At 39.5% G+C, this 25,141-nt stretch overlaps 1 protein-coding gene across 1 annotated transcript in view; it reads left to right on the forward strand.

The window, feature by feature from the left end:
* Positions 1-863: 863 nt before the first annotated feature.
* The window catches only part of LOC133633959 (hydroperoxide isomerase ALOXE3-like), a 31,324-nt gene continuing 7,046 nt past the window's right edge, over positions 864-25,141 (forward strand). The window contains exons 1-11 of the mRNA XM_062026812.1: positions 864-1,008; positions 1,641-1,650; positions 2,658-2,842; positions 13,980-14,061; positions 14,133-14,255; positions 14,488-14,591; positions 17,361-17,527; positions 17,637-17,780; positions 22,437-22,640; positions 22,718-22,804; positions 22,881-23,050. Coding sequence (XP_061882796.1) covers positions 864-1,008; positions 1,641-1,650; positions 2,658-2,842; positions 13,980-14,061; positions 14,133-14,255; positions 14,488-14,591; positions 17,361-17,527; positions 17,637-17,780; positions 22,437-22,640; positions 22,718-22,804; positions 22,881-23,050 — 1,421 coding nt within the window. The remainder of the gene's footprint in view (positions 1,009-1,640; positions 1,651-2,657; positions 2,843-13,979; positions 14,062-14,132; positions 14,256-14,487; positions 14,592-17,360; positions 17,528-17,636; positions 17,781-22,436; positions 22,641-22,717; positions 22,805-22,880; positions 23,051-25,141) is intronic.

Raw genomic sequence — 25,141 nt, forward strand, 5'->3', positions numbered from 1 at the left:
TAGTTGTTTGATTTCGACAATATATCATGTTCCTACCTGCACGTCCTGTCTGCAGTGGTCCGTCTGCATCCCGGGGAAACGAACTTTGCAGCAAGCTGCGACCCCCCCGTACGTTACACTAACTAGCGAACAAGCTAACTAAATCACTTACAAAGAAAAATCAGAGCTTGCATCCTCCAGATGTCTGACAAGCCTCTGCTTTAAATGTTTCCACATCACAGATGTACTGCGGTTCAAAGAAAATTATTATTATTTGTATTTTTTTGACTTGTCCAGTTTTCACATTTTTCTCTTTCTGTTATGCGGTGATTACTGGTCGTGCTAGCACGTGCATCTCTGTTTTTGTCCGGCAAAACAAGAGCGATGACATCACTGACTATTATTGACAAATGAATTTGTCTGCAACAAACTTCTTTAACAATGTTTGTCCACAACAACAACAAATTGCTTTTCTTTTCCTAGTTACTGTGATTTTAAACACAAGTCCTTATGTTTTTGGGAAAAATATCTCTGGGACTCAAGGAGAGTAAGTTCACAACATCCTTTCAGATTTGAACTTGTCAGGGACTCAGGACCTGCTCCTAGTAACATCACTGAAAAATGGATTCCAACTAACCTGACACACCCCATGGATTGGTCTCTTTGATGTTTCAAGCTGCATGTAAGTTGCATGAGACTAATAATTTCTTGGGAAATCTAATGTTGCAACTTTGTTGCTGTTTTTGCTCTTACACGTCTGACATTCTTGATGAAAACCTGCTCCAAGAACCTCCCATTTACTACTATATAAACAGAGACGGCAACACCTGTTGTGTCAATTCGGAAGAAGACACATTTTGTGGACTCATCATTCTGCATCAAAAATGGTTTCCTACGAGTTGACCGTCTACACTGGCAAAGAAGCCAGTGCCATAACCGTGAACAGCATCTACATAAAGCTGGTGGGCACAAAAGGCGAGAGTGACCGCAAATGGCTGAACATTTCGCCCGTCTTCTGGGGATCAGTAAGTCTGGATACAAACTTTTTGCTGTGTTGTAAATGATTTTTGCTAACTTGCAAGTACATTAAATCAAATGATCAGTGCAACTAGTAAACACATGCAGAGTAAGATAATAATATTAATAATAATATAATGGATTTAATTTATATAGCGCTTTTTTCTAGTGTGAATGGCACTGTGCGCAAGGTGGGTGAAGTGTTTTGCCCAATGACACAACTGCAGTGACTAGGATGGAGGAAGCTGGATTCGTACCAATAATCCTCAATTCACTGGATGGCTGCTGTACCATCTGAGTCACACCTTGAACAGCTTCAGTTATTGGAAGACACATTACATTTACAATACTGCAGTTTGAGATAAGTAGCCAGGAAGAGCAAAATTAAATGACATCCAATTGAAAAGTGCCAAAAATACATAGATATTGAATGTTTGTGTGGTATCGGACATTCAACATTCAAACGATGATATTCAAGCTTTTTTGTCTTGTGTGTATTTTGTTAAACTTGCCAAATGCAATTTGGGATACTATGAAGACAATAAGTATGATAAATACATTTAGTCCCAGCTATTAATAATATCAAAGTTTGTGTCAATCTGCCCACCTCTAATTGTAGCGTGATCCAGCATTTGAGTTAGAAGCGTCCCTGACGTACTCAAAGTCTAAAAGACACAGTCAACTCACTCTCCATGCGTCCGGCGGACACGCCTCATTTTTCACATAAAAAAACGATATATTGTGAATACCTCGTCTTTAAAATCACAGTAACTTGTTGGGTGCAACCATTCATGTTCGTTGTTGACAAAAATAAACAATACAGTTTATTTGGCGAGTGTAGTCAGTGACGTCATATTGGGATTTTTCAAACAGAAAACAAACCGGCCACTGCAAAAACACAGCGGGTGAAAACTAAATACGTCACAGACGCGAACACCTCGCCCAATTTGCAAAGCGGACCTAGCTTGTCACGGCAAAACGTCTGTGATGCAGACATCAGAAATCAGAAAAATTGTGGTTTACAAATGTCCTCTGTAAGCTAGTTAGCCTGTTAGCTAACAACAGAGAGACAAGTTGTGTGAACAACTAAACGTTGTCTATTTCTGTGTATATTCCTAAACACATCGTTACAAAATGCTCTTTTCTTTTTGAGAAAGCTCGATGTATTTGGTATCATTTTGTTATTGCTCCTATTTTGACTGTCCTTTAGTTAACATAAAAACACATTCCTCTGTTTTATCAACAGTTAAAAGTTTAATAGTTATTATTTTTGTAACGGTCAAATTAGCAACATAAAAATTCAGTTTTTAATACATATTTCTGAATGAAGTAGTCTTCATTTTTGTACATTAGCACATGCCTAACAATATCTCAATCTGAATTTAAAAACAATTGTTAAAGCCACTGAAGAGGTGTACTTTCATATTCTAAATAGTCAACTTATCTTTAAGCTAGTCTATGACTAGTCGACTATCAAAACAGCTGTTAGTTAAAGCCCTATTAACTAGCAAAAAAAAACTGTTTTCAGCGGACTTGACAGGCACGGTTTCAAGCCTATTTGTATCTGCTCGGCGCAGACGCCATCACCTCCACACAGTGTTGCAACATGCTAGTTTACCCCGTGTCCTGTCATTTGTTTTCTCTTACGAGGTTACTTGCAGTGTGGACTGTGAACTTACCCTGGGACAGCTGATTCTGATCGAAGTAGACAAAAGAACATGGTTCCTGAGTGACGCTTGGTTCCCTGAAAAGGTGGAAATCAAAACACCCGAGGGCGACGTCTACACTTTCCCCGTCTACTGCTGGATCAGTGACAGCGAGACTCACCGCCTCAGAGAGGGGAAAGGTGGGTTGCTTTGTGTGCTTGTCTGCCATCCTTCTTTCATTTTTGTTTTGTATATCATTGTGAGTTCAAGACTCTGTCATACCTTCATGTTTGTCTTTAAATAGTTGCTATTCTGGTAGGTAGTCTTTACTTGCTTGCTTAGCAGACAGTTAGCAGTCCCTAAATAAAGACTTCAGTTGAGTTCCTTTTTAAAGCATTAATAAACTGAAACGAAATCATATAAATTATAACTTACATAAAATACAGAATCATATTTTTTTAACATTCAACGTAAACAAACGTTGCAGCCTGATGCTAATGTACGTAGAAAAATTCACATACGTACTACCATTTAGCAATAGTCATTTTACAGCAGGGGTGTCAAACATAAGGCCCGCGGGCCGAATCAGGTTTTATCCGGCCCGCGGATGAGTTTGCTAAGTATAAAAAAGAGCTGACATTTTTGATTGAAAGAACCCGCTGTTCTAAATGTGTCCACTAGATGTCGCAATAGCAATTTCTTTGTAGATTTTGCTACATATGTAAAAAAAATACAATAAACCACATGATGTTAGTGCATCAGTCGAGGAAACTGAGCAAACTACATAAATAACATCCTGTAATTTGATTTTGATATTATTTTTTTATCTTAATGGATTGAAAATGATCCCCCTGAGTTGACTGATGATAGAGATGCGCGGATAGGCAATTATTACATCCGCAACCGCATCACAAAAGTCGTCATCCATCCGCCATCCACCCGAACTAACATTTTATCAAAACCACAACCGCCCGCCACCCACCCGTTGTTATACATCTAATATAGACGATACAAGGCATTCCTGTTAAAGAAATGAGACTGATCCAATGCAGCAGAGACATTCAATGGGTGCCACGCAATAATATCTCTTGGCCACGCATTAGAGCATACTTGCCAACCCTCCCGGTTTTACCGGGAGACTCCCGGTATTCAGCCGGAGCTGGAGGCCACGCCCCCCCCAGCTCAATGCGGACCTGAGTGGGGACAGCGGCGACAGTCTGTTTTCACGTCCGCTTTCCCACAATATTAACAGCGTGCCTGCCCAATCATGTTATAACTGTAGAATGATCGAGAGCGAGTTCTTGGTTTCTAATGTGGGTTTATTGTTAGGCAGTTTCATTAACGTCCTCCCAGCGCGGTAAAAACACACAACAACTGCCACGTTTTCGTCTACCGTAAAGCAGTTCGTCTGCCGTAAACTGCAATGTTGTGACACTCTTAAACAGGACAATACTGCCATCTACTGGAAAGCCTGCATAACACTGAAATTCAAGTATTTCTTTTATTTATATATATATATATATATATATATATATATATATATATATATATATATATATATATATATATATATATATATATATATATATATATATATATATATGAAATGCTTGAGTTGGTGAATTCTAGCTTAAATATATTCCCCTCCTAACCATGCCCCCAACCACGACCCCGGCCCAACCACGCCCACCCCCGACCACAATTTCTTCCCCCTACAAAAACCTCCGACCCCCCCCCCATTTACTTCCGTGGTCATGTTTCTTCTTACGTCATTGACAGCGATCGATAGCACTTCGGCTTTGACTGCCCGTCGCTGGAAGGATACTTCGTCTTTGACAGCTGCTGGAATCTGAAGAAATCGATGATTGTTTTTTTTTTGTACAGGCGCGAAACAGGACAGTCGCGTGCCGGTTAAGGACCCCCGGCAACTTTGTAAATTTATTGGACGCAGCCCCGGAAGTAAATGGGGGGGGGGGGGGGGGGGGGGGGAGAAATTTGCCGTGACAGCTGCAGCAGTGCTTGATAAATAATTGCCTGTTTTAAAGAGTGCTGCTCGTTTTTCGTATGTGGGTTGTCACATATGCGTGTACACTAGATGGCAGTGTTGCCCTGTTTGAGACTGTCACAGCATTGCTGTTTACGGCAGACGACCTGCTTTACGGTAGGACAAAAACGTGACTGTTGTTGTTGTGTGATGTTGCCGCACTGGGTGGACGTTCATGAAAACTGCCTACAATAAACCCACCTAAAGAAACAAATAACTCGCCCTCGATCATTCACATGGTTAACAACATTTAACTATGTATTTTTTTTTCTGACTTGGTTCAACCGCCACCCGCCCGAATCTATTTAACATCAATTTTTTTCGTCATGCAACCGCCCGACCCGCGGTTTACCCGCGGACACCGCGGGTGTGCCCGCTAACCGCGCATCTCTAACTGATGAACATTATCACATAATTTATTCAGAAAGTATAAATAACGACAAATAAAGGTAGAATACTATTAACTGCAACAGTAAGTGTACAAAAACCTCAACAACATTATGACTTGTACATTTTCAGAATGTGCTTGTTCTATTTTTAAACAAAGAAAACAATCTGAAGTTGTCTTAATTTTTAAGTTATCGTGCCGTGATTTTACCAGTCCGGCCCACTTGGGAGTAGATTTTTCTCCATGTGGCCCCCGATCCAAAATGAGTTTGACACCCCTGTTTTACAGGGTGATTTTGACCATCTTAACCCTTGAGTCACCTTTGACGCAAAAAAATGATATTTTCTGCATTTCTTCCCCCCATTTTCGACAAGATTACCGGGCTGAACATAAAGTTTTGAACGATTTTATTTTTAAACATCATGGCACTTTTTTCAAAGTTATTCCAAATAAGAGACAAATATTTACTCCTCATTTAACCCCTTTGTCAATTTGGGTCGCCCTTTGACTGCCATCGTAACACATATTTTACATTATACTAAAATCAGACATGTTATTAGGCTTTCACCATACAAATACTAAATTGATCCAAGCAATCCTTGTAAAATACAAGGACAAATTGTTTTGGGTGTAATTACACTTCTCAATCACCAGTTAATGTGAGAGCTATATCATTCGTTTACAGTGTTTTGCACAGTTATTCATTCAAATTAAAAAATCTGCCAACAAACGATTTAAATGCAATAACACTGCGCCACCATGTTGCCTTAAACCGAACCCTAATCTCAAATATGCAAGAGTTTGGGAACATATTTTATATTTGTTGGGATTTTTTCATAATGAAACAATGTGGGGGTTTTTTTGTTGGTTGTTTTACTATCTATATATATATATATATGACTTACTTTGAACACTTTTGAGCGCGTCTGTTTTTCGGCTTGGGTGGATAGTGTGAGTTGTTTTGTTTTTTTAAACGGACATTGTTCTAAAAATAATCCATCCATCCATCCATCTTCTTCCGCTTATCCGAGGTCGGGTCGCGGGGGCAGCAGCCTAAGCAGGGAAGCCCAGACTTCCCTCTCCCCAACCACTTCGTCTAGCTCTTCCCGGGGGATCCCGAGGCGTTCCCAGGCCAGCCGGGAGACATAGTCTTCCCAACGTGTCCTGGGTCTTCCCCGTGGCCTCCTACCGGTCGGATGTGCCCTAAACATCTCCCTAGGGAGGCGTTCGGGTGGCATCCTGACCAGATGCCCGAACCACCTCATCTGGCTCCTCTCGATGTGGAGGAGCAGTGGCTTTACTTTGAGCTCCTCCCGGATGACAGAGCTTCTCACCCTATCTCTAAGGGAGAGACCCGCCACCCGGCGGAGGAAACTCATTTCGGCCGCTTGTACCCGTGATCTTGTCCTTTCGGTCATAACCCAAAGCTCATGACCATAGGTGAGGATGGGAACGTAGATCGACCGGTAAATTGAGAGCTTTGCCTTGCGGCTCAGCTCCTTCTTCTAAAAATAATAAGGCATCAAAATCAGTGTTGTTATGAATTACTGATTTATGAAAGGCTGCAATTACCTCATCTAAAATACTCCACTTTGCAACTAGTTTTTTGAAATTATTCACATTTTGTGTTTTTCTCGTCATAAAACATGTTGGGGTTTTTTCTTCAAAAACAGCATAAACATACAAATATGTAAAAACGTAATATCTATGGATAGGTCTGAAGCTGTTGAAAAGTTTTTAAAAAATTGTTCGTCGCTTAGAAGACTTAACGTAGTTTGGAATTAAGTGTTAATGTGACAATAGACAATGATGGTAATTCCAATTGCAACACTTGATGTATAAATTTATATATATTAATGCTTTCTAAAGATCAACAGGAGACAGCAGATCCTAATGCCACAAGATGACAAAACTTTGAGAAATATTAAGATCCTTAAGTGGTCAATGGTTAGCCATTTTGTTTGGCCACATAAATACCCCCTGGTGGCAGCCAATGAAGTGGTGTTTTTAAATTATCATGTTGCTCCATAGTCAAATGTATAACCTCCCTTTTAAAGGGGAACTGTGCTTTTTTTCTCCCATTTGCCTACCATTCACAATCTTTCCATGAGTCAAGAACAAATGTATATATTTTTTTATTCATTCTAATTTGTAATAATCAGTTTGTTCTCTGTAGAGAGCAGCGGTGCTAATGGGAGTAATCAATTTTGCTTCTAAATCACTCTACAAATGCAAACAGCACCAATAATACCTCCTTTACACCTTGTGTCCAGAATATTAATCAAGAATTAGCAATATTGTTAGTAAGCGTTTACTCAAACTATGTTCAGCTGCACCGTGGTCACAGAGAGCTAACGGATTGTGCAACCACAGTGTTGACATATTAAACTGCTGCTAATGATTGCCTGTTGGCTCGTGAAAGTTAATTCCAGATTATAAATCATGCTTCGCACCTGGATAGAAAACGGTTGTGGACATTAACCGAGAAGTTGGTCATCTGTGACATTTAACTAAGACCCAAAAGTGGCGAGAAAGACATAACAAGACATTAAGACAACGTTTACGCTGCAGGCCAAAGGGGCCCAAAGTGGCTGACTGTTTACACTGCAAGTAAAATTAGATTTTTAATCACACTCCTGTGTAAACGCGCATGTGGCCCGAAAGTGGGATCGACGTCACTTGCATGCGCATTTTGATAAAGTGAAAACAAAGGAAGTTGACCGGGAGGAAATCGCTACTACTACTACAAAATAAAATAAAAGTCACCACACCTTAAAAATTAAATTTTATTATGTGAAAATAGTTGTAAGTAATATAATGTATGAATGGATATATATAGTGTAATATATTTAGGGGTGTTCTAACCTTTTTTATGGCTGTTAAGTTGAGGAGGCACGGACATCAGCAAGGCTCTACGCTAGCTTTATTTTTCAACTCACATGTAAGCAAATAGACCACAGCATCCATTCTGGTCCTTCAACAATCACTATTTCTTCGGAATCTAAATATATATGTTCATTTGTTACATATAGCTTATTATTTACGCACTATTGGCAAGTGATGCACCGAAAATGTGGTCGTCTTAAGTAGACTTTGCTCACCAAAACCGAATGTTGTGATGAAATATCCACTTCCGCTGGCGACTGCGTCTTTCCTGGCGCACATGAATGACGTAGCTCGCGCTAAAATGATGAAATGTCACATACGGGTCGCATTGCGTTTAGACTGAAATCACATTTGAAAAGATCAGATTCCAATCGGAGTCAGGACGACTTCCTGATGTGTCCTGAATCTGATGCGAAAAGATCAGATTTGAAGCACTTTGGAGCATTTAGACTGGGCTTAAACGGGGCCTAAAAGACGCTAGTTTATCTACCTGGCTTTTTTGTTTATCCTTTCGCAAGAATTATGATTCATTCTTCATGTAAACCGCAAGATTTGAAAATCCCCTCCACATCCCAGTGAGAGCAGACGCTGTACTGTGAGTGATTATTTTAACATGTTTATCTTTCATGAAGTCTGCCATGATTAGTAGTGTTGTTGTGACTCATCTATAAAATTAATGGCTGCCAAATGCTTAAAATGAGCAAAATACGTAAATATTTCATGTTAATATGAATGTGCCTGTTACTACATTACACACAGTCGTGGTCAAAAGTATACACTTGTAAAGCACATAATGTCATGACTGTCTTGAGTTTCCAATAATTTCTACAACTCTTATTTTTTGTGATAGTGATTGGAGCACATACTTGTTGGTCACAAAAAACATCCATGAAGTTTAGTTCTTTTATGAATTTATTATGGGTCTACTGAAAATGTGACCAAATCTGATGGGTCAAAAGTATACATAAAGCAATGTTAATATTTGGTTAGATGTCCCTTGGCAAGTTTCACTGCAATAAGGAGCTTTTGGTAGCCACCCACAAGCTTGCCAGAAGCTTGCTGTATGTATACTTTTGACCCAGCAGATTTGGTCACATTTTGAGTAGACCCATAATAGATTCATAAAAGAACCAAACTTCATGAATGTTTTTTGTGACCAATGAGTATGTGCTCCAATCACCCCAGCACAAAAAATTATATATATATTTGCATATATATATATATATATATATATATATATATATATATATATATATATATATATATATATATATATATATATATATATATACACACAGTGTGTTTATAAAACATTGATGGAGGTGTTAGGGAGCGCTTTATTGGCAGAAAAGTGCAACTCCCCTAGACTCCTAGGCTCCATTGTTAGGTCACTTCCATTTTTGTTTATTTTCTAGCTAAAATGCATTAAAAAAAGAAAAACATTGTGTGTTTTTTTCACACAAGTATTGTGAATAAAAAAACTTTTCTTGGAATTTTGCCTATCGTCACAATCATTATGAGAAACATGAAGGCTAAGGTTTTTTCTTTGTGTTGCATTCTAACTTGTAAAAATCAGCTAGTTCTAGGTGGCTAGCACTGTAGCTAACGGGAACAATCAATTCTACCACTAAATCACTTTAAAAATGCATTCAAAAACTGTCAACAATACTTCATTAAAGTTCCGTAACCTGTATGACAACCAACCTGCAGAAACATTGTTAATGTAAGAGCCAATTCTGAGGAACTCTCTATTGTAGTAACACATTGGCGTGCTACGGTATTAGCCGTTAAAGCTAACTACGGCGAGAGATAAGCTAACCTCTACGTCAGCACAAAACACATTTGAGTTTGTAATGCACAACACAATGCAATATTACAGGGGTGGCCTACCATTTAGAGACTAAGAGACACTTTTTTTTACTGTGTTACTGCAAAGAGCCACATCCTACACATGTGCACACATGAACATCACCCCATCCCTTCATCACACACACACACACACACACACACACACACACACACACACACACACACACACACACACACACACACACACACACACACACACACACACACACACACACACACACACACACACACACACAGACCTCTGCTTAGCCAGATTTGTTGTAAATGTCACACACCAACATGACTTCTACAGTACTAAGACCACAGGCCAGTTTTTTTCAACAATTAACATTGTGTGTACTGTCTCACACACACAAACGCTCAGTTCAACCAAGTCCACATACAAAAATTTTATATTTTTTCTCTTACTATGCATGTTGCTTAGTGGGACTTCTGGCATTCCTTGTCGTGGACAATCCTCTTCAAATATGGCTTGTATTCCGTTGTTGCCACTCGAAGCAATTCTTTCACATGGGTCAACAGATCGATGCTTTGATTTCACATGTTTCAGGGTAGAAAACACAGACTCGCAGACGTATGTTGAGCCAAACATTGACAGTATCTTAAGCGCAGCCCGTTTGACATTGGGGTATTTTTCCATTGGCACACTTTTCCAGAACTCAATGGTCCCTTCCCTTCAAGCAGCTTTCAGTTGGTCCAACTCAGCCGCAGCCTCATCTGTGATGAGCGGGGCTTTCAAACAGTCCGTATCCGCATTAAATGGGTCGACGAGGAATGTAATCTGTGGCCTTTTCAGTTGGAGATAATGGAATCGGGTCACAAAGCTTTCGTGCAGGTTTTCAACCAGTGTCGCATATCTGTCTCTTCTTTTTCAGGGCGGCGCTGGTGATTTGCCCGCTGGCTTTTAGCAGAGTGGGAAAATGCGTTAAATCTCCCTTTTGAATATGCGCCTTGAACAGCTTCAGTTTGTTGATGAACACAAACACACTTTGCACCAGGTCAGGCAGCATTTTTAACTTACCCTGCAGGGTCAGGTTCAGTCTGTCTAAGTGACACAGCATGTCGACCAAAAAGGCCAGATCCATAATCCACTCGAGGTCCGAGAGCTCGGGATAGTCCTTGTCCTTCTCTTCCATGAACAGTTTCACAGCATCCAAAAGCGAGAGAGTACCTTACCTGTTGACAGCCGCCTCACAGTGCAATGCAGCGGCAGGTCACCTGGAAGCCCTTGGTCCAGGTCAGCGATAAGATTCCTGAATTGCTTGTGGTTGAGTGCATGTGTGCGGATGTAGTTGACGATTTCCATCACAGGCTTCATGACATTGTCTAAATTCAAAGATTTAGACACGAGTTGCTCCCTGTGGATAATGCAGTGGAAATTCCAAAACTCTGGAAATGTTTTGTCAGCTTTGCACAGCCCCACAAGCCCATTCACAGATCCGATCATGGCTGGTGCTCCGTCTGTGGCTATTGCAGTTAGTTTCTGTATGAGCAGATTTGCTTTCGCAAATGCAGCCATCATTGTTTCTTTCACATTCATGCCACGGGTTCTGTCTTTTAATAGCACAATATCAAGGAGTTCTTCTTTTATCACACGATCGTTTGACACAGAAGCTTGTCTTGTATGTCACAACTCTCATCCAATGCGACACTAAAATACTCACATGCTTGAAGGTCAGAGGGCAACTGTGATTCAATAGCTGTGTTAATGTCCGATATTCTGCATTCAACAGTGTGGCGAGACAGTTGGACTTCTGATACCCTTCTTTTTAGTTTGTCGTCTTCAGGAAACAATATTTCAACAGCGTCACTGAGGCATTTTTTAACAAATTCCCTTTCATTGTATGGCTTTTTAGCCTGTGCAATGTTTCAAGCCAGTTGATATGATGCAAGCGTTACGGTCTCTGAGTACTTCGTACATTTTTGGAAAAACTTTTTCTGCTTTTTTCAAAGTGGCCAACTTGTGCTTGCGAAGTTCTGTCCCTTTTGGAAATTCCTGGTTAATGTTAGCATGGAATGAGCTAAAGTGACGCTGAAGATTTGAAGCTTTGAAATGCGCTAATGACCCCTGACATTTCAGGCAGAATGGCTTGCCATTACGTTCAACAAAAAAATATAAACTCTCCCACATTGTTAAAATGTCCTGTGTTCTTCATATTTTTGTTTTGCTGTGCTTTTTTTCTCTGCCATTTTGAGAGCGAACTTGTCACAAATTGTTTACTACTGTGATCTCACGCCCATGCACATTTGACGTCACTCAAACCGGCTTCGGTTTCTTCTTCTTCTTCTTATGTGCAACTCAAACCAGCTTAAGCCGGGCGAAAAAAGTAATCCAAGTATTGTAATCCAAGTATTTCCTTTTTTTTCCGTGATGATCACGATCATGGCCGATAGAAGAGGACGCGTGTTGAAGGCCACGGTGTTTTGCAAGATAGATTTTGAGAAAACGCCCTCTTTGTGCTGAGCAGAAGTCAATGAAGCGGCCGGGTCACGATGCATTTTGGGAAATGTAGTGTTTTTCGTCCCGGCGATCGCCAGGGACAGTAGATATACTACAGTACAGTAACACAGCAACGTGGGCCTCCGAAGTCAAAGAGTTTGTCGCGTCTAGACCTCGTGGGCACTAATATATATATATATATATATATAAAAAAATGTTTTAATGTATTTTTAATTTTTTTAATAGAGTTATGAGCCTCATGAAACCAGCCAAAGAGCCGCCGCATGAGGCTCGCGAGCCACGGGTTGGCCAGGCCTGCAATAGAACAACAGTCTATACAGAATAAAAAGCATGAACAATCATATTACAGTGTCTGTGTAGTATTAATCATGATCAATATTGAAGTGACTCACTTGATGGACTGTGTTGTCTGTTTGGTCCAGCTGGCCAGGGGCGTTTTTTCCGGTTATTTATGGGTTATCGCGCCATTTATGATGAAATAGCTTGGCTTCAAGTTCCACATTTGCAGCTTCGAGTCGATTTCACCTCACTCTAACGGCTTCTCTACTCTCCAACGTTTCACCCTCTTCTTCATGCTCGCTTCTAGAAGCAGCAGTTAATCCTTCGTTTTTTCCGCTTCAAAACGATAAGGTTGTGAATCCTCATTTCTCCAAAAATACTCGTTTATAAGCGTTTTGTATCCGGAAGTAGGAACACACTGGAAACAGAAATCAATGCGCGGAAGAAGTCACTCCCGGAAATGATTGAAATGCTCAAAATACCTTAAGTATTAAACTGATTACATATCGTTATGAACGTGTCTGTTACTACATATATATATATATATATATATATATATATATATATATATATATATATATATATATATATATATATATATATATATATACTTGCAGCGTGTATATAAAATGTTGATGGAGGGTTTTGAAGTTGTCTGAGAGGGCTTTGAAAGCTACAACGGTGACTCCCATTAGCTGCATCTTCCAAGCGTTTTTTATCATCTTTAAAATTCTAACAAAAAAAACATTTCTCCTTGTCTCTCATAATGCCATCCATCCATCCATTGTCTAAATGATAAATAAATGATAAATGGGTTGTACTTGTATAGCGCTTTTCTACCTTCAAGGTACTCAAAGCGCTTTGACAGTATTTCCACATTTACCCATTCACACACACATTCACACACTGATGGCGGGAGCTGCCATGCAAGGCGCTAACCAGCAGCCATCAGAGGCAAAGGGTGAAGTGTCTTGCCCAAGGACACAACGGACGTGACTAGGAAGGTAGAAGGTGGGAATTGAACCCCAGTAACCAGCAACCCTCCGATTGCTGGCACAGCCACTCTACCAACTTCGCCACGCCCTTTGTCTACTGCTTGTCCCGTTCGGGGTCGCTGAAGCCTATCTCATCATAATGATTGTGAAAAATGGGCAAAATTCCTCCAAAAAATGCAATTCCCCTTTAAGTGTATCTAAAAATGCTTAGTTTGTTGAGACGTTCCTTTTAGATTGGGATCGAAACCCTCAATGCTCAACCAGAACTGCATGCAAGTTCACGCCCGAATATATGAACCGTATGATTGGATGCTTTGGCATTGTTTAACATGAGTATCCAATATTTTAACATTGTCACAAAAGAGGAAAATCCTCATAGGTCCCCTTTAATAATCTGTATTTTTTTTCCTGAAAGCTCTGAGGATCTATGAGGAAGAAAACCCTCTTGGTCTGTACGCACGGAAGATGGAGCTCATCCAGCGGCGTGAGGAATTTAGGTAAAAGTTCAATTTCTTTATTACATTTATTAACGTACTAAAATGAACCATTATGCCCTCCCCCCCAACAGTTGGGACGAGTATGACTCACGCTTGCCATACAACATTGAAGCAGATGGTGTTGGTGGCCTGCTGCCTAAGGACAGGTTCTCCTGGACTAAAACTATACAGTTTTACATGACAGCGATCTATGGGTAAGAAATGTAATGTACTGAATGGGTGACCTATGCTGATTGCTCATTGGTGGAGCAGATGTGTCATCTTTTGATGGATACAAGATGGAAACTGACCAAAAAAAACATGCTAATGCTAGTTGCTCCACTGTCTCCACTTTGCTGAGTTTTCATGCTGCCCTTAGTCAAGTCTTGGATAAAGTTTGTCTTTCTGCTATTGTGTTATCATTCAGCTGCTGATTGTGTTTTCAAGGAAAATTGGGAATTGTCTGAAAAAGCTGACAGAAAACCGCAACAATTGGAAGAATCTCGACGAAATCCACAATGTGTTGAGTTGCAGAACCTCAAACCTATATGGTACGGTGGGATCTTATGTGGTCTGGTAAAGACAAATGAAAAGGTTCTACGTACTCACAAAGCGCTCACCAATGGAATTAGCTTTTAATGTTTTGATGAATCTATGTCCAGAGGTGGGTGGTAACACGCTACATTTACTTTGTTATAGTTACCTGTGCTTAATGAGAAAGTGCAAGTTTTTTGGAATTTGTAATATACGGCTCATACTATATGACTAACAACGTAGCTAATAGGAGTCACCTATTCCGCCCATAGAGCCCTCTAAAAAAACGCCAATAATACCCCATTTACATGCCGTGACTTGTATTACCAACGTTGTTTTTAACGCCAAGGAGGTACTTTTAACAGCGTATTGACATACCTAGTCGGGGAGCTTCTATATCGCCTCTGAGTTGGTAAACGTTTGCGCTAAATTATAAATCATGCATCACACATACATAGTAAAAGGCTGTGGTTATAAACCGAGATGTTGGTCACCTTTGAAATTCAACTTAGACATCGCAAGGAAGACATGAAAATATATGCATCTCTTGTAGTACATGCTGTAGTCAGTTCTCTCTCTCACGAACACACACCAACTAAAGTTGTAATGTCAGTGCCATTGAAAAATAGATACTTAAGATTTACTCTTACTCAATTAGTTATTTAGATAACCACTTGCCTGCAATGAGGTGGCGACTTGTCCAGGGTGTACCCCGCCTTCCGCCCGATTGTAGCTGAGATAGGCTCCAGCGCTCCCCGCGAACCCGAAGGGAATAAGCGGTAGAAAATGGATGGATGGATAACCACTTGCAGCGCAGCGAAAGAGAGATGAGAGAGAGTTGGCCGGACTTGAAGACAATGATTTCTGTAAAATCCAAGGAGAAAATATATGAGCCAGATTGAAATATTAGCACTATAAGCGATGTGAAGGAGCCCGCAATTGACCTGACTGTCAAGAGTTGATGGCGCAATGGTTAAAGACTAGGGAGGGGTTTGACGAGTCATCCATTATGTCGATCTATCGATTTAAATTTCTAAAATTTGGCTACTGTGCTCGGCAAGTTGGCCTTCTGGAAGATGTATATGGATCCGACATTGTTTTAAAAGGAAATCAATCGATTTCATCGATACGAGAATAGAAAAAATCTGATTTAAAAATAGAATACTTTATAGAAAGTTGGTTTTAGAACTTTTAATGATATGAAGATGTTAAACGTTATTCGAGTCCATCTGTGAAGTCATTGCCCTGGTCATCAGTCACCAAAACGGGTATGATGGATACCAGAAGACAAGCAGACGAACAAGTAATGATCAAGCCACCGTTGCGGTCCAGTGTTCGGAAATATTTAGGCTTTTGCAAAGACTGCGATGTTCTTAATACGTCGCTCGCTGTTTATAGAGTATGTAAAGGTCAAGTAAAACACAATGATAAATATCTCGAACCAAAGTGCCATGGGACTGCAAACACGCCAACTGCCCGGGCACTAGCAGCAGTCTCACTGCAGCAGCAGAAAACGTAGCAGGTAAACCTACTGTTAATTCGACCTAAAGAGAAGTTGTTTTCTTATGTTAATATTGTAATACTTTTATGATGATAAACAAAAGTAGGAGGTCAATCTACTGTAAAAATGTTGGTTATTGTATACTGGAAAGGAGAGCAGAACACGTTTTCTCTTGAACTAAAGTGTTGGTGGCACTTTATTCAAATAAAATGTTAATATATTGGCCATTAATTGTTGTTTATGTTATTGTTTATATCCGTAATTAATTAATACCTAATTCCCTTACAAGAATTAAGAGGAGTGTATAAAATTTCACCTGTAGTGTCCACTATCCACGTATTTATTTCACAGTCCAACTGGTTGCATTTATGGTTAAAAATTTACTGAATCGATTTCAACCCAATTAATTGATTAGGATATTATTGCTCTAAACAAACAAATATCGTCCCTGAATTGCATCGGCAACAACAAATTATGATATGTATCGAATTGTTGTTAAAACTAATCTTATAAAAGACAGAGTTCAAATTCAGCATAGCACACGTAGCATTTTTTTTCTTAATTGATTCAAGGATGATTGGTGATTGAAATAGAAATCCAAAATTTGTACCCATTTTCCCATATTATGACAGAAAAATGTTGACAGGTATGAGCCAATCGCAGCTACACTTGTTGTGAGTTCAAGAAGTATACGCCTTGCCTTTAAACCTGTGTCATACATTTCAGAACGAGTGGAAAGAGCAGGTCCTGCGGTGTTTCTAATATTAAATGATAGCATTACTTCAATAAAACAAGCCAATGTGAAGGGTCACTTCGACACATGCCGCGTTAAATGTAAGAAATATTTAAAATATTTTTGGTTCGCTTCAGTATAAAAACATTATTATGAAGAATACTTTTAGACTTATTATACTCTAAAATATTTTCTCTTCAAAATACACATTTAGTTGTATTTCGTGTTAAATTGAAATGTTGTTGTATTTGTGCAATGATAATAAAGAGCTTCTTTTTTTTCTTTAAAAATATATCATATGGCTCTCATAAAAATGCATTTTAAATATTAGGGTTTCATGGCTCTCTCAGCCTAACAGGTTCCTGACCACTGTTTGAAAGTAACGGTATTCTTACTTGGTGAAATATTTAGCTCCTACACCCACCTCTGCCCACCATTTTGGCAAAATGTTCATACAACTTGTAATGGTTGTGTCAATTAGTTATGCGATAAATCCAGCAAAGTCTGACAATGATTGACTGACAACAAGTAAAAAGTCTGCTCTTTTCTCAGATTACGTCCAGCAACACTGGAAGGAAGATGATTTCTTCGGATACCAATATTTAAACGGCATCAATCCCATCCTGATCCGACGTTGCAAAACTCTGCCGCCAAACTTCCCTGTGACCGATGACATGGTCTCCTTTCCTGAGGGGTTAAAGCTGTCTAATGAGTTGGAGGTACTTGCTCGTTTCACATTTCTTCTGCATTAACTTGAAGTCATGATCCAACAATTTTTTTCATTCAACTCGACAAGATAGACATCCAGATTTGTTTCCCCTCAAACAGCAAGGAAACATTTACCTGTGTGACTACAAGAACCTGGACGGACTGCCAGCAAACACGGTTTTAGGAAAGCAGCAGTACTTAACGGCGCCCCTGGTTCTGTTTCACAAGAGACCAGATGACAAGCTGATGCCTATCGCCATTCAGGTAACATTAGTATAGGGCAGTGTTAAAAAAAATTGTTATACAATTTACTGCCCCTGAATTTTGGGGTTGCCATTTTTTTTACTTTAAAGCTTGAAGGCGGACAAAAGGACAATAGTATTCATTCCTCATGGCAATAATACTGCCTCTCATCACCCTATGTATACACATCCAAAAACAAAGGCTGAAGCTCTGCCTAATATTTGTCAGTCAGATACAAAGGTGGCAACTGTCACTTTTCTTCAGCGAATAGCTTAACCTAGCGTGATATTAAAATGTGAGTATAATGTTAGCATTGGGGCCCATATTGCTCGAATGTTACTGACGTTACATCCGGCTCACGTCCCGCCCATTAAATATGCATGGTGGTCAAGTGAGCTCTGTTTTCAATGGGTACTAGACGCCATTTAGCCTTTCTCAAAGAAACAACGCCCGAACCTTGTGTTGTTTTTGGCTGTAGGAATCTTTCAAGTCGCGAAAAAGATACATGTTTTTTCAGAGTTCCTCAAGAGGTAATTAAAAAAAGAGGAAAAGTGCAAGATTTTATGAAACAACGACAAAATCATGCAGCTCACACACCAGTCCAATGGAGTAGAGTCAAAGACTGCATGAGTTTGCAGTGATCACTTGGAATAATGTTTGTTTGATATACTTTTAACAGTTATTATTTCCCAACTAATATCTTAATATTATTAGTGTTTCTTAAACATATGTTTTCTACGAGTGTTTCCAAAAGCACCTACTCAGCGAGTTTAAAAAAAGAAAGCAAATGTGAGCAAAACCTAAATGAGTTAAGGTTTCACCAAAAGTATCAATCATAAATGAAGCTTTCAGCACATACACAATGTTGACTTCTATAGTTATATTTTGATTAAGATGGGGAAAACCCGCTACTCGTAATCGGTGCGTGAAACAGCAACAAACATCAGTAGACGCGAAGTTAAATCATGAAATGCAAACCTACCCGAGCAAAAACTATGTATATTTACCTGGGAAAGTCTTGACCCAGCCATAACGTACAGGGATCTATTCTATTGCATAGTTTGATTTTTGCTCGTATCTGCTTTTTGCAGGAAGATTTAAGCCTCTTTTGTACTCTGATTGTATGTGCGCTGCTTGCTGTACAACAGCCATCTTCAGTTGGTTGACCACGACTGGTTTTCACTTCCATGAAGAAGTCACGTGTCGGAATACAAGCAATAGCTATACTAGTGTCGCTAACATCCATTTCTTCTAGTCCTACTCCTTAATTTCTTTCTTGTATGTGAAAAAACTGGACAAGTACACAGTTTGTATGTAAAAAGTGCACAATACTGCTTCTTGAAGACCAGTGTTGGGTTAGTTACTGAAAACCAGTAACTAGTTACAATTACTAGTTACTTTATTTCAATAGTAACGCAGTTACTAACTCAGTTACTTACACCAAAAAGTAATGCGTTACTGTGAAAAGTAACTATTTAGTTACTTTTTTTTTTCTTCTTTTTTTTTAAAGCTCCCATTAATGCCCTTTCAGCCTTCATTTCAGTACTGTTATTGCACTGGAGAATAATGCAATCTGTTGATCAACTTGACAGGCATTTGCATCACTGAACTCTGCTAAGCAATGTGGTCTACATACAACACACAAAGACAAAGATATGTTTCAAAGGGCCAATTTATTTCAGGCCAGAACAAATTGACAAAACTATTTTAAATAGCTGCAACATAACATACATAAGTAGCAAACAGCATAATAACAACAGCTGTAAAGATGGCTTCACCTAAGGAAGGCACACGTGACATACACAAAGCCTAACCAGGCAGATTTGAATTGTTGTTTTGGGCAGTAGATAGGATCTTTGATCCAAGACACAACTTACATTTAACTAAAATGTTCTTTTCTTTATGCTTGACAAAAGAAAAAAAGTGAGAATATCTCCATGTTAAGACACTCGACTGCGGCTCCGTTGTTAGTACACACAGACATGCCCCCCTTGTTAACACTAGGAAAGATGAGGTCACCTACCTAGGTTCCATTCTAGAGGCTAATCTTTCCTGTGATAAAATGGGAACCAAGTTAATCAAAAATGTCAACCAACGAACAATATTTCTCTATAGAATCTCCTCTCTGGTCAACAAAAGCACCATGAGGATTCTGGCGGGAACTCTCGTGCAACCCTTTTTCGATTACGCATGCACCTCCTGGTACCCTAGCACCTCCCAAACCCTCAAATCTAAACTCCAAACATCCCAGAACAAGCTAGTCAGATTACTTCTAGACCTCCACCCCAGATCACACCTCACTCCTACCCACTTCTCCAAAGTGGGTAGGAGTGAAAACACACTCAGATCTTCTGTTTCTAGCCGATACTACATAAAAAATAACGTAAAATAACGCAGTAACACATCATGTAGTAACGGTAACTGAGTTACTAAATATAAAAAATAACGCGTTAGATTACTAGTTACCACCGAAACTAACGGCGTTACACTAACGTGTTACACTAACGTGTTACAAACATTGTTGAAGACACACAAAGTTAATTAGTCTTAAAGTTAAAGACTCACAGTTGATTTCCCAAGAACTTTTAAACTAAATTCTGACATCAAGACTAGATTTTGGACAACACACTTCTAATACACTATTGTGAGTGTTACGATGTCTGAGCCAGATGTAAGTGATAAATGATAAATGGGTTATACTTGTATAGCGCTTTTCTACCTTCAAGGTACTCAAAGCGCTTTGACAGTATTTCCACATTCACCCATTCACACACACATTCACACACTGATGGCGGGAGCTGCCATGCAAGGCGCTAACCAGCAGCCATCAGGAGCAAGGGTGAAGTGTCTTGCCCAAGGACACGACGGACATGACTAGGATGGTAGAAGGTGGGGATTGAACCCCAGTAACCAGCAACCCTCCGATTGCTGGCACGGCCACTCTACCAACTTCGCCACGCCGTCCCTGGGGACAAAAAGACGTAGGATCCCAAAGCAGAGACAAACAGTTTTCAAAAGTAAAACTACGTTTTTTGTAACAAAAAGCACACTCAGAAGGAGTAGTTCAAACATACAGAACAAACAAGCACGAAGCCACTGACAAAAGTTATCTGTCTGAAGAGCTATACTTGCCAACCTTCCCGATTTTCCCGGGAGACTCCCGAATTTCAGTGCCACTCCCAAAAATCTCCCGGGGCAACCATTCTCCCGAATTTCTCCCGATTTCCAGCCAGACAACAATATTGGGGCGTGCCTTAAAGACACTGCCTTAAACGTCCTCTCTCACCTTAAACCTTCACCCCTTAACAGCCGCATGCTGTCCAGGCGTCCGCTTTTCCTCCATATAAACAGCGTACCGGCACAGCCACATAATATTGTAGCGTTGGACGGGTTTGACAATGGTCTTTATTCAAAGATGTCAAGAAATGCTGACAGGTTTTATGATCTTTTAACTGGTTTAATGATAATGCAAGGCATACTTGGTCAACAGCCATACAGGTCACACTGAGGGTGGCTGTATAAACAACTTTAACACTGTTACAAATATGCGCCGCACTGTGAACCCACACCAAACAAGAATGACAAACACATTTCGGGAGAACATCCGCACCGTAACACAATATAAACACAACAGAACAAATACCCGGAATCCCTTGCAGCACTAACTATTCTGGGACGCTACAATAACATCTACGGCTTTTGGAGCTCAGTGCAAAACTGCACACACAACAAGAAGGAGACGAAGCAGAAGAACGAAGAAGAGACATGGCGACGACGAGTAAGAAGAAATACACTTGCAAGTTCCAAAATTATTGGAAAAAAATAATTTCATTTCATCCAGAAAAGCCCAAAGGGGAAGCGGTATGCTGCCTGCACCTCAAGCATTTATTGGTATTGATCGTGATTAATAAAAAATCATGTGTGATTAATCTGATTTAAAAATTGAATTGTATATGAATTAGTGCTGTCAACTGAATAATCTTATTAATCTAATTTGTAATCACACTTTTGAATCTGTATTAATAATATTGAATCACAGGTTGTTACTCACTTGCATCATTTAAAGTGATTTAAATCAGACCCCGATATTTGGACACAAAAGCTATTTTATTGTCAAAATGTCATACAGGAATTATATTCCCTTAGTATGTTACTACAACACCCAAATGTCTGAAAAATAACAAAAAGCAACAATATAACAAAAACATAAACCTTAAAATGTAAACAAAACCAGTAAAACAACTTCCTATACATGCTGATGTTTGTGGTAAATAACGTTAGTAGTCAGTAGAGCAGGTAAGGAAGTGGTAAAGCCTGCCTGAGTGAGGTGGGATGTTTGCACTGACAAACTAGAAGGTTGCATAAACTCTGGAAAATTGCGTAAACTCTGAAAATGTGTTTGTCGGACGTAAAGAATAAAAACAGGCACATAAGTATTGATCCCATCACACTAGTATTGATCCGATATCAATTCCTACCTTGTTATCAATACTATCAACATTTAGATCGATAGGCCCACCCCTAGTCGGAAGAAACACAGCATGATGTTTGATCCATGCCATGGCCCAACCCCACTGGACCGCATTATTCTGCTCACGGTCACAAAAACAGGAGTTTAAAACTTCCCATCCTTTGGAGTCAGAATGTAGATCACTAATTGGATCACGCCTTCCGCAGCTGAAGCAGACCCCAGGTGAAGACAACCCCATCTTCCTCCCGACTGACTCCAACCATGATTGGCTGACAGCAAAAATATTTGTGAGAAACGCTGACTTCACAGAGCACCAGTTCAACACGCACTTTTTGCGCACGCACCTGCTGGCCGAGGCCTTTGCAGTGTCATTGCAGCGCAACCTACCTATGGTGCATCCCCTCTACAAGGTAAGGAGCTTTGCCAGTGTGGGGTTTTGTCTTTGAGTACTTTTTCATGCTTCTTTCCCTCCATCCTTGCCCTTTAGCTCCTCATACCCCACACTCGCTACACCCTGGAGATCAACAAATTAGGTCGAGGAGGGCTGATTGGCCCCACGGGAATCATTACCTTGGTAAAAACAAAAAAAAAGCTTTGACGATCATAAAGATTATTTATTGTTTCCACTCACATATTGGACTTTATCTTAGGATGCAGGTTCTGGGGGAAAGGCTATAATCAAGTTCATGGAGAGATCGATGTCCGACATCACCTACACTTCCCTTTGTATCCCAGATGACATCAATGAGCGCGACATGCATGATGTCCCCAACTACTACTACAGGGATGATGGGCTCAGGATCTGGAACACCATGTACAAGTATGTCATTGCCAATTAATTTATACTGTACGTAATACTTTGTGCTAACCTCTTTGTGTTTGTTCAAGTCGGCAAATTAAAAAAACAAAAACATTTAAAGTCCAAGGGCAGCGTGTCCAACCTACAGTTAATTGTAATGCTTTAAAAGGGTCAAATTATGATTTTTTTATTCTACATTTAAAACCCTTCTTTGTGGTCTACATATAAAGTAACGGTGGGCATTTGGTCAAAATTGTGCATAGATTTTGTTTTACAGACCACCTTTACACTTTTTGATCATCTCTTCAGGTTACGCCGTTTATTAACTCATTTAGATGTCTCCACTTCAACTGTCTTCTCCCCGTCAACCTTGTTGTTGGTTTTAGCACTTCCACGTTGAGTTTACTAACACATAAGTTCTAACTACAGTATACGTTACTTTGTAATGGCAACAGTGAGGGATGCATGTGCACGTACAAGCCAGTCTGCCCCACTAAAAGAGGATAGAGAAAAAGAAGGACCTTAGTGACTACAATGGCGGACTCGTGCAAAGCTCTTTGGGCAACCCTGCACCATATATGGCAGGGGTCCCCAATTCTTTGACTCCGGGGCCGCAGTGGGGTAAAAAATTTGGCTGCACTACCGTTCAAAAGTTTGGGGTCACCCAAACAATTTTGTGGAATAGCCTTCATTTCCAAGAACAAGAATAGACTGTCGAGTTTCAGATGAAAGTTCTCTTTTTCTGGGCATTTTGAGCGTTTAATTGACCCCACAAATGTGATGCTCCAGAAACTCAATCTGCTCAAAGGAAGGTCAGTTTTGTAGCTTCTGTAACAAGCTAAACGGTTTTCAGATGTATGAACATGATTGCACAAAGGTTTTCTAATCATCAATTAGCCTTCTGAGCCAATGAGCAAACACATTGTACCATTAGAACACTGGAGTGATAGTTGCTGGAAATGGGCCTCTATACACCTATGTAGATATTGCACCAAAAACCAGACATTTGCAGCTAGAATAGTCATTTACCACATTAGCAATGTATAGAGTGTATTTCTTTAAAGTTAAGACTAGTTTAAAGTTATCTTCATTGAAAAGTACAGTGCTTTTCCTTCAAAAATAAGGACATTTCAATGTGACCCCAAACTTTTGAACGGTAGTGTATATATATATATATATATATATATATATATATATATATATATATATATATATATATATATATATATATATATATATATATATATATATATATATATATATATATTATATGTAAATGTGTGTGTGTGTGTATATGTATATGTCTATGTATAGGTCCATGTATACATATATATATATGTATATGTGTATATAAATATGTATATGTATATATACACTACCGTTCAAAAGTTTGGGGTCACATTGAAATGTCCTTATTTTTGAAGGAAACGCACTGTACTTTTCAATGAAGATAACTTTAAACTAGTCTTAACTTTAAAGAAATACACTCTATACATTACTAATGTGGTAAATGACTATTCTAGCTGCAAATGTCTGGTTTTTGGTGCAATATCTACATAGGTGTATAGAGGCCCATTTCCAGCAACTATCACTCCAGTGTTCTAATGGTACAATGTGTTTGCTCATTGGCTCAGAAGGCTAATTGATGATTAGAAAACCCTTGTGCAATCATGTTCATACATCTGAAAACCGTTTAGGTCGTTACAGAAGCTACAAAACTGACCTTCCTTTGAGCAGATTGAGTTTCTGGAGCATCACATTTGTGGGGTCAATTAAATGCTCAAAATGCCCAGAAAAAGAGAACTTTCATCTGAAACTCGACAGTCTATTCTTGTTCTTAGAAATGAAGGCTATTCCACAAAATTGTTTGGGTGACCCCAAACTTTTGAACGGTAGTGTACATGTCAGCGGACGCTATCTTGCTTGAGAGCAACTTTGTGGGTTATTATTTCACTTAAATGTTTCACTTTTTTTAGTGGATTAATATTGGCCAATGGATTACTGTCTCGTTAAAACAAGGATTGATAAGGAGCGATAGCAGCAGTTGTGACTCGTGAGTAAAGCATGTTCACTTCAAACTGACATTAACTCTTATTGGCGTGCGAAGGACTT

The sequence above is a fragment of the Entelurus aequoreus genome, linkage group LG18, assembly GCF_033978785.1.
Source record: "Entelurus aequoreus isolate RoL-2023_Sb linkage group LG18, RoL_Eaeq_v1.1, whole genome shotgun sequence".
Taxonomy (NCBI): domain Eukaryota; kingdom Metazoa; phylum Chordata; class Actinopteri; order Syngnathiformes; family Syngnathidae; genus Entelurus; species Entelurus aequoreus.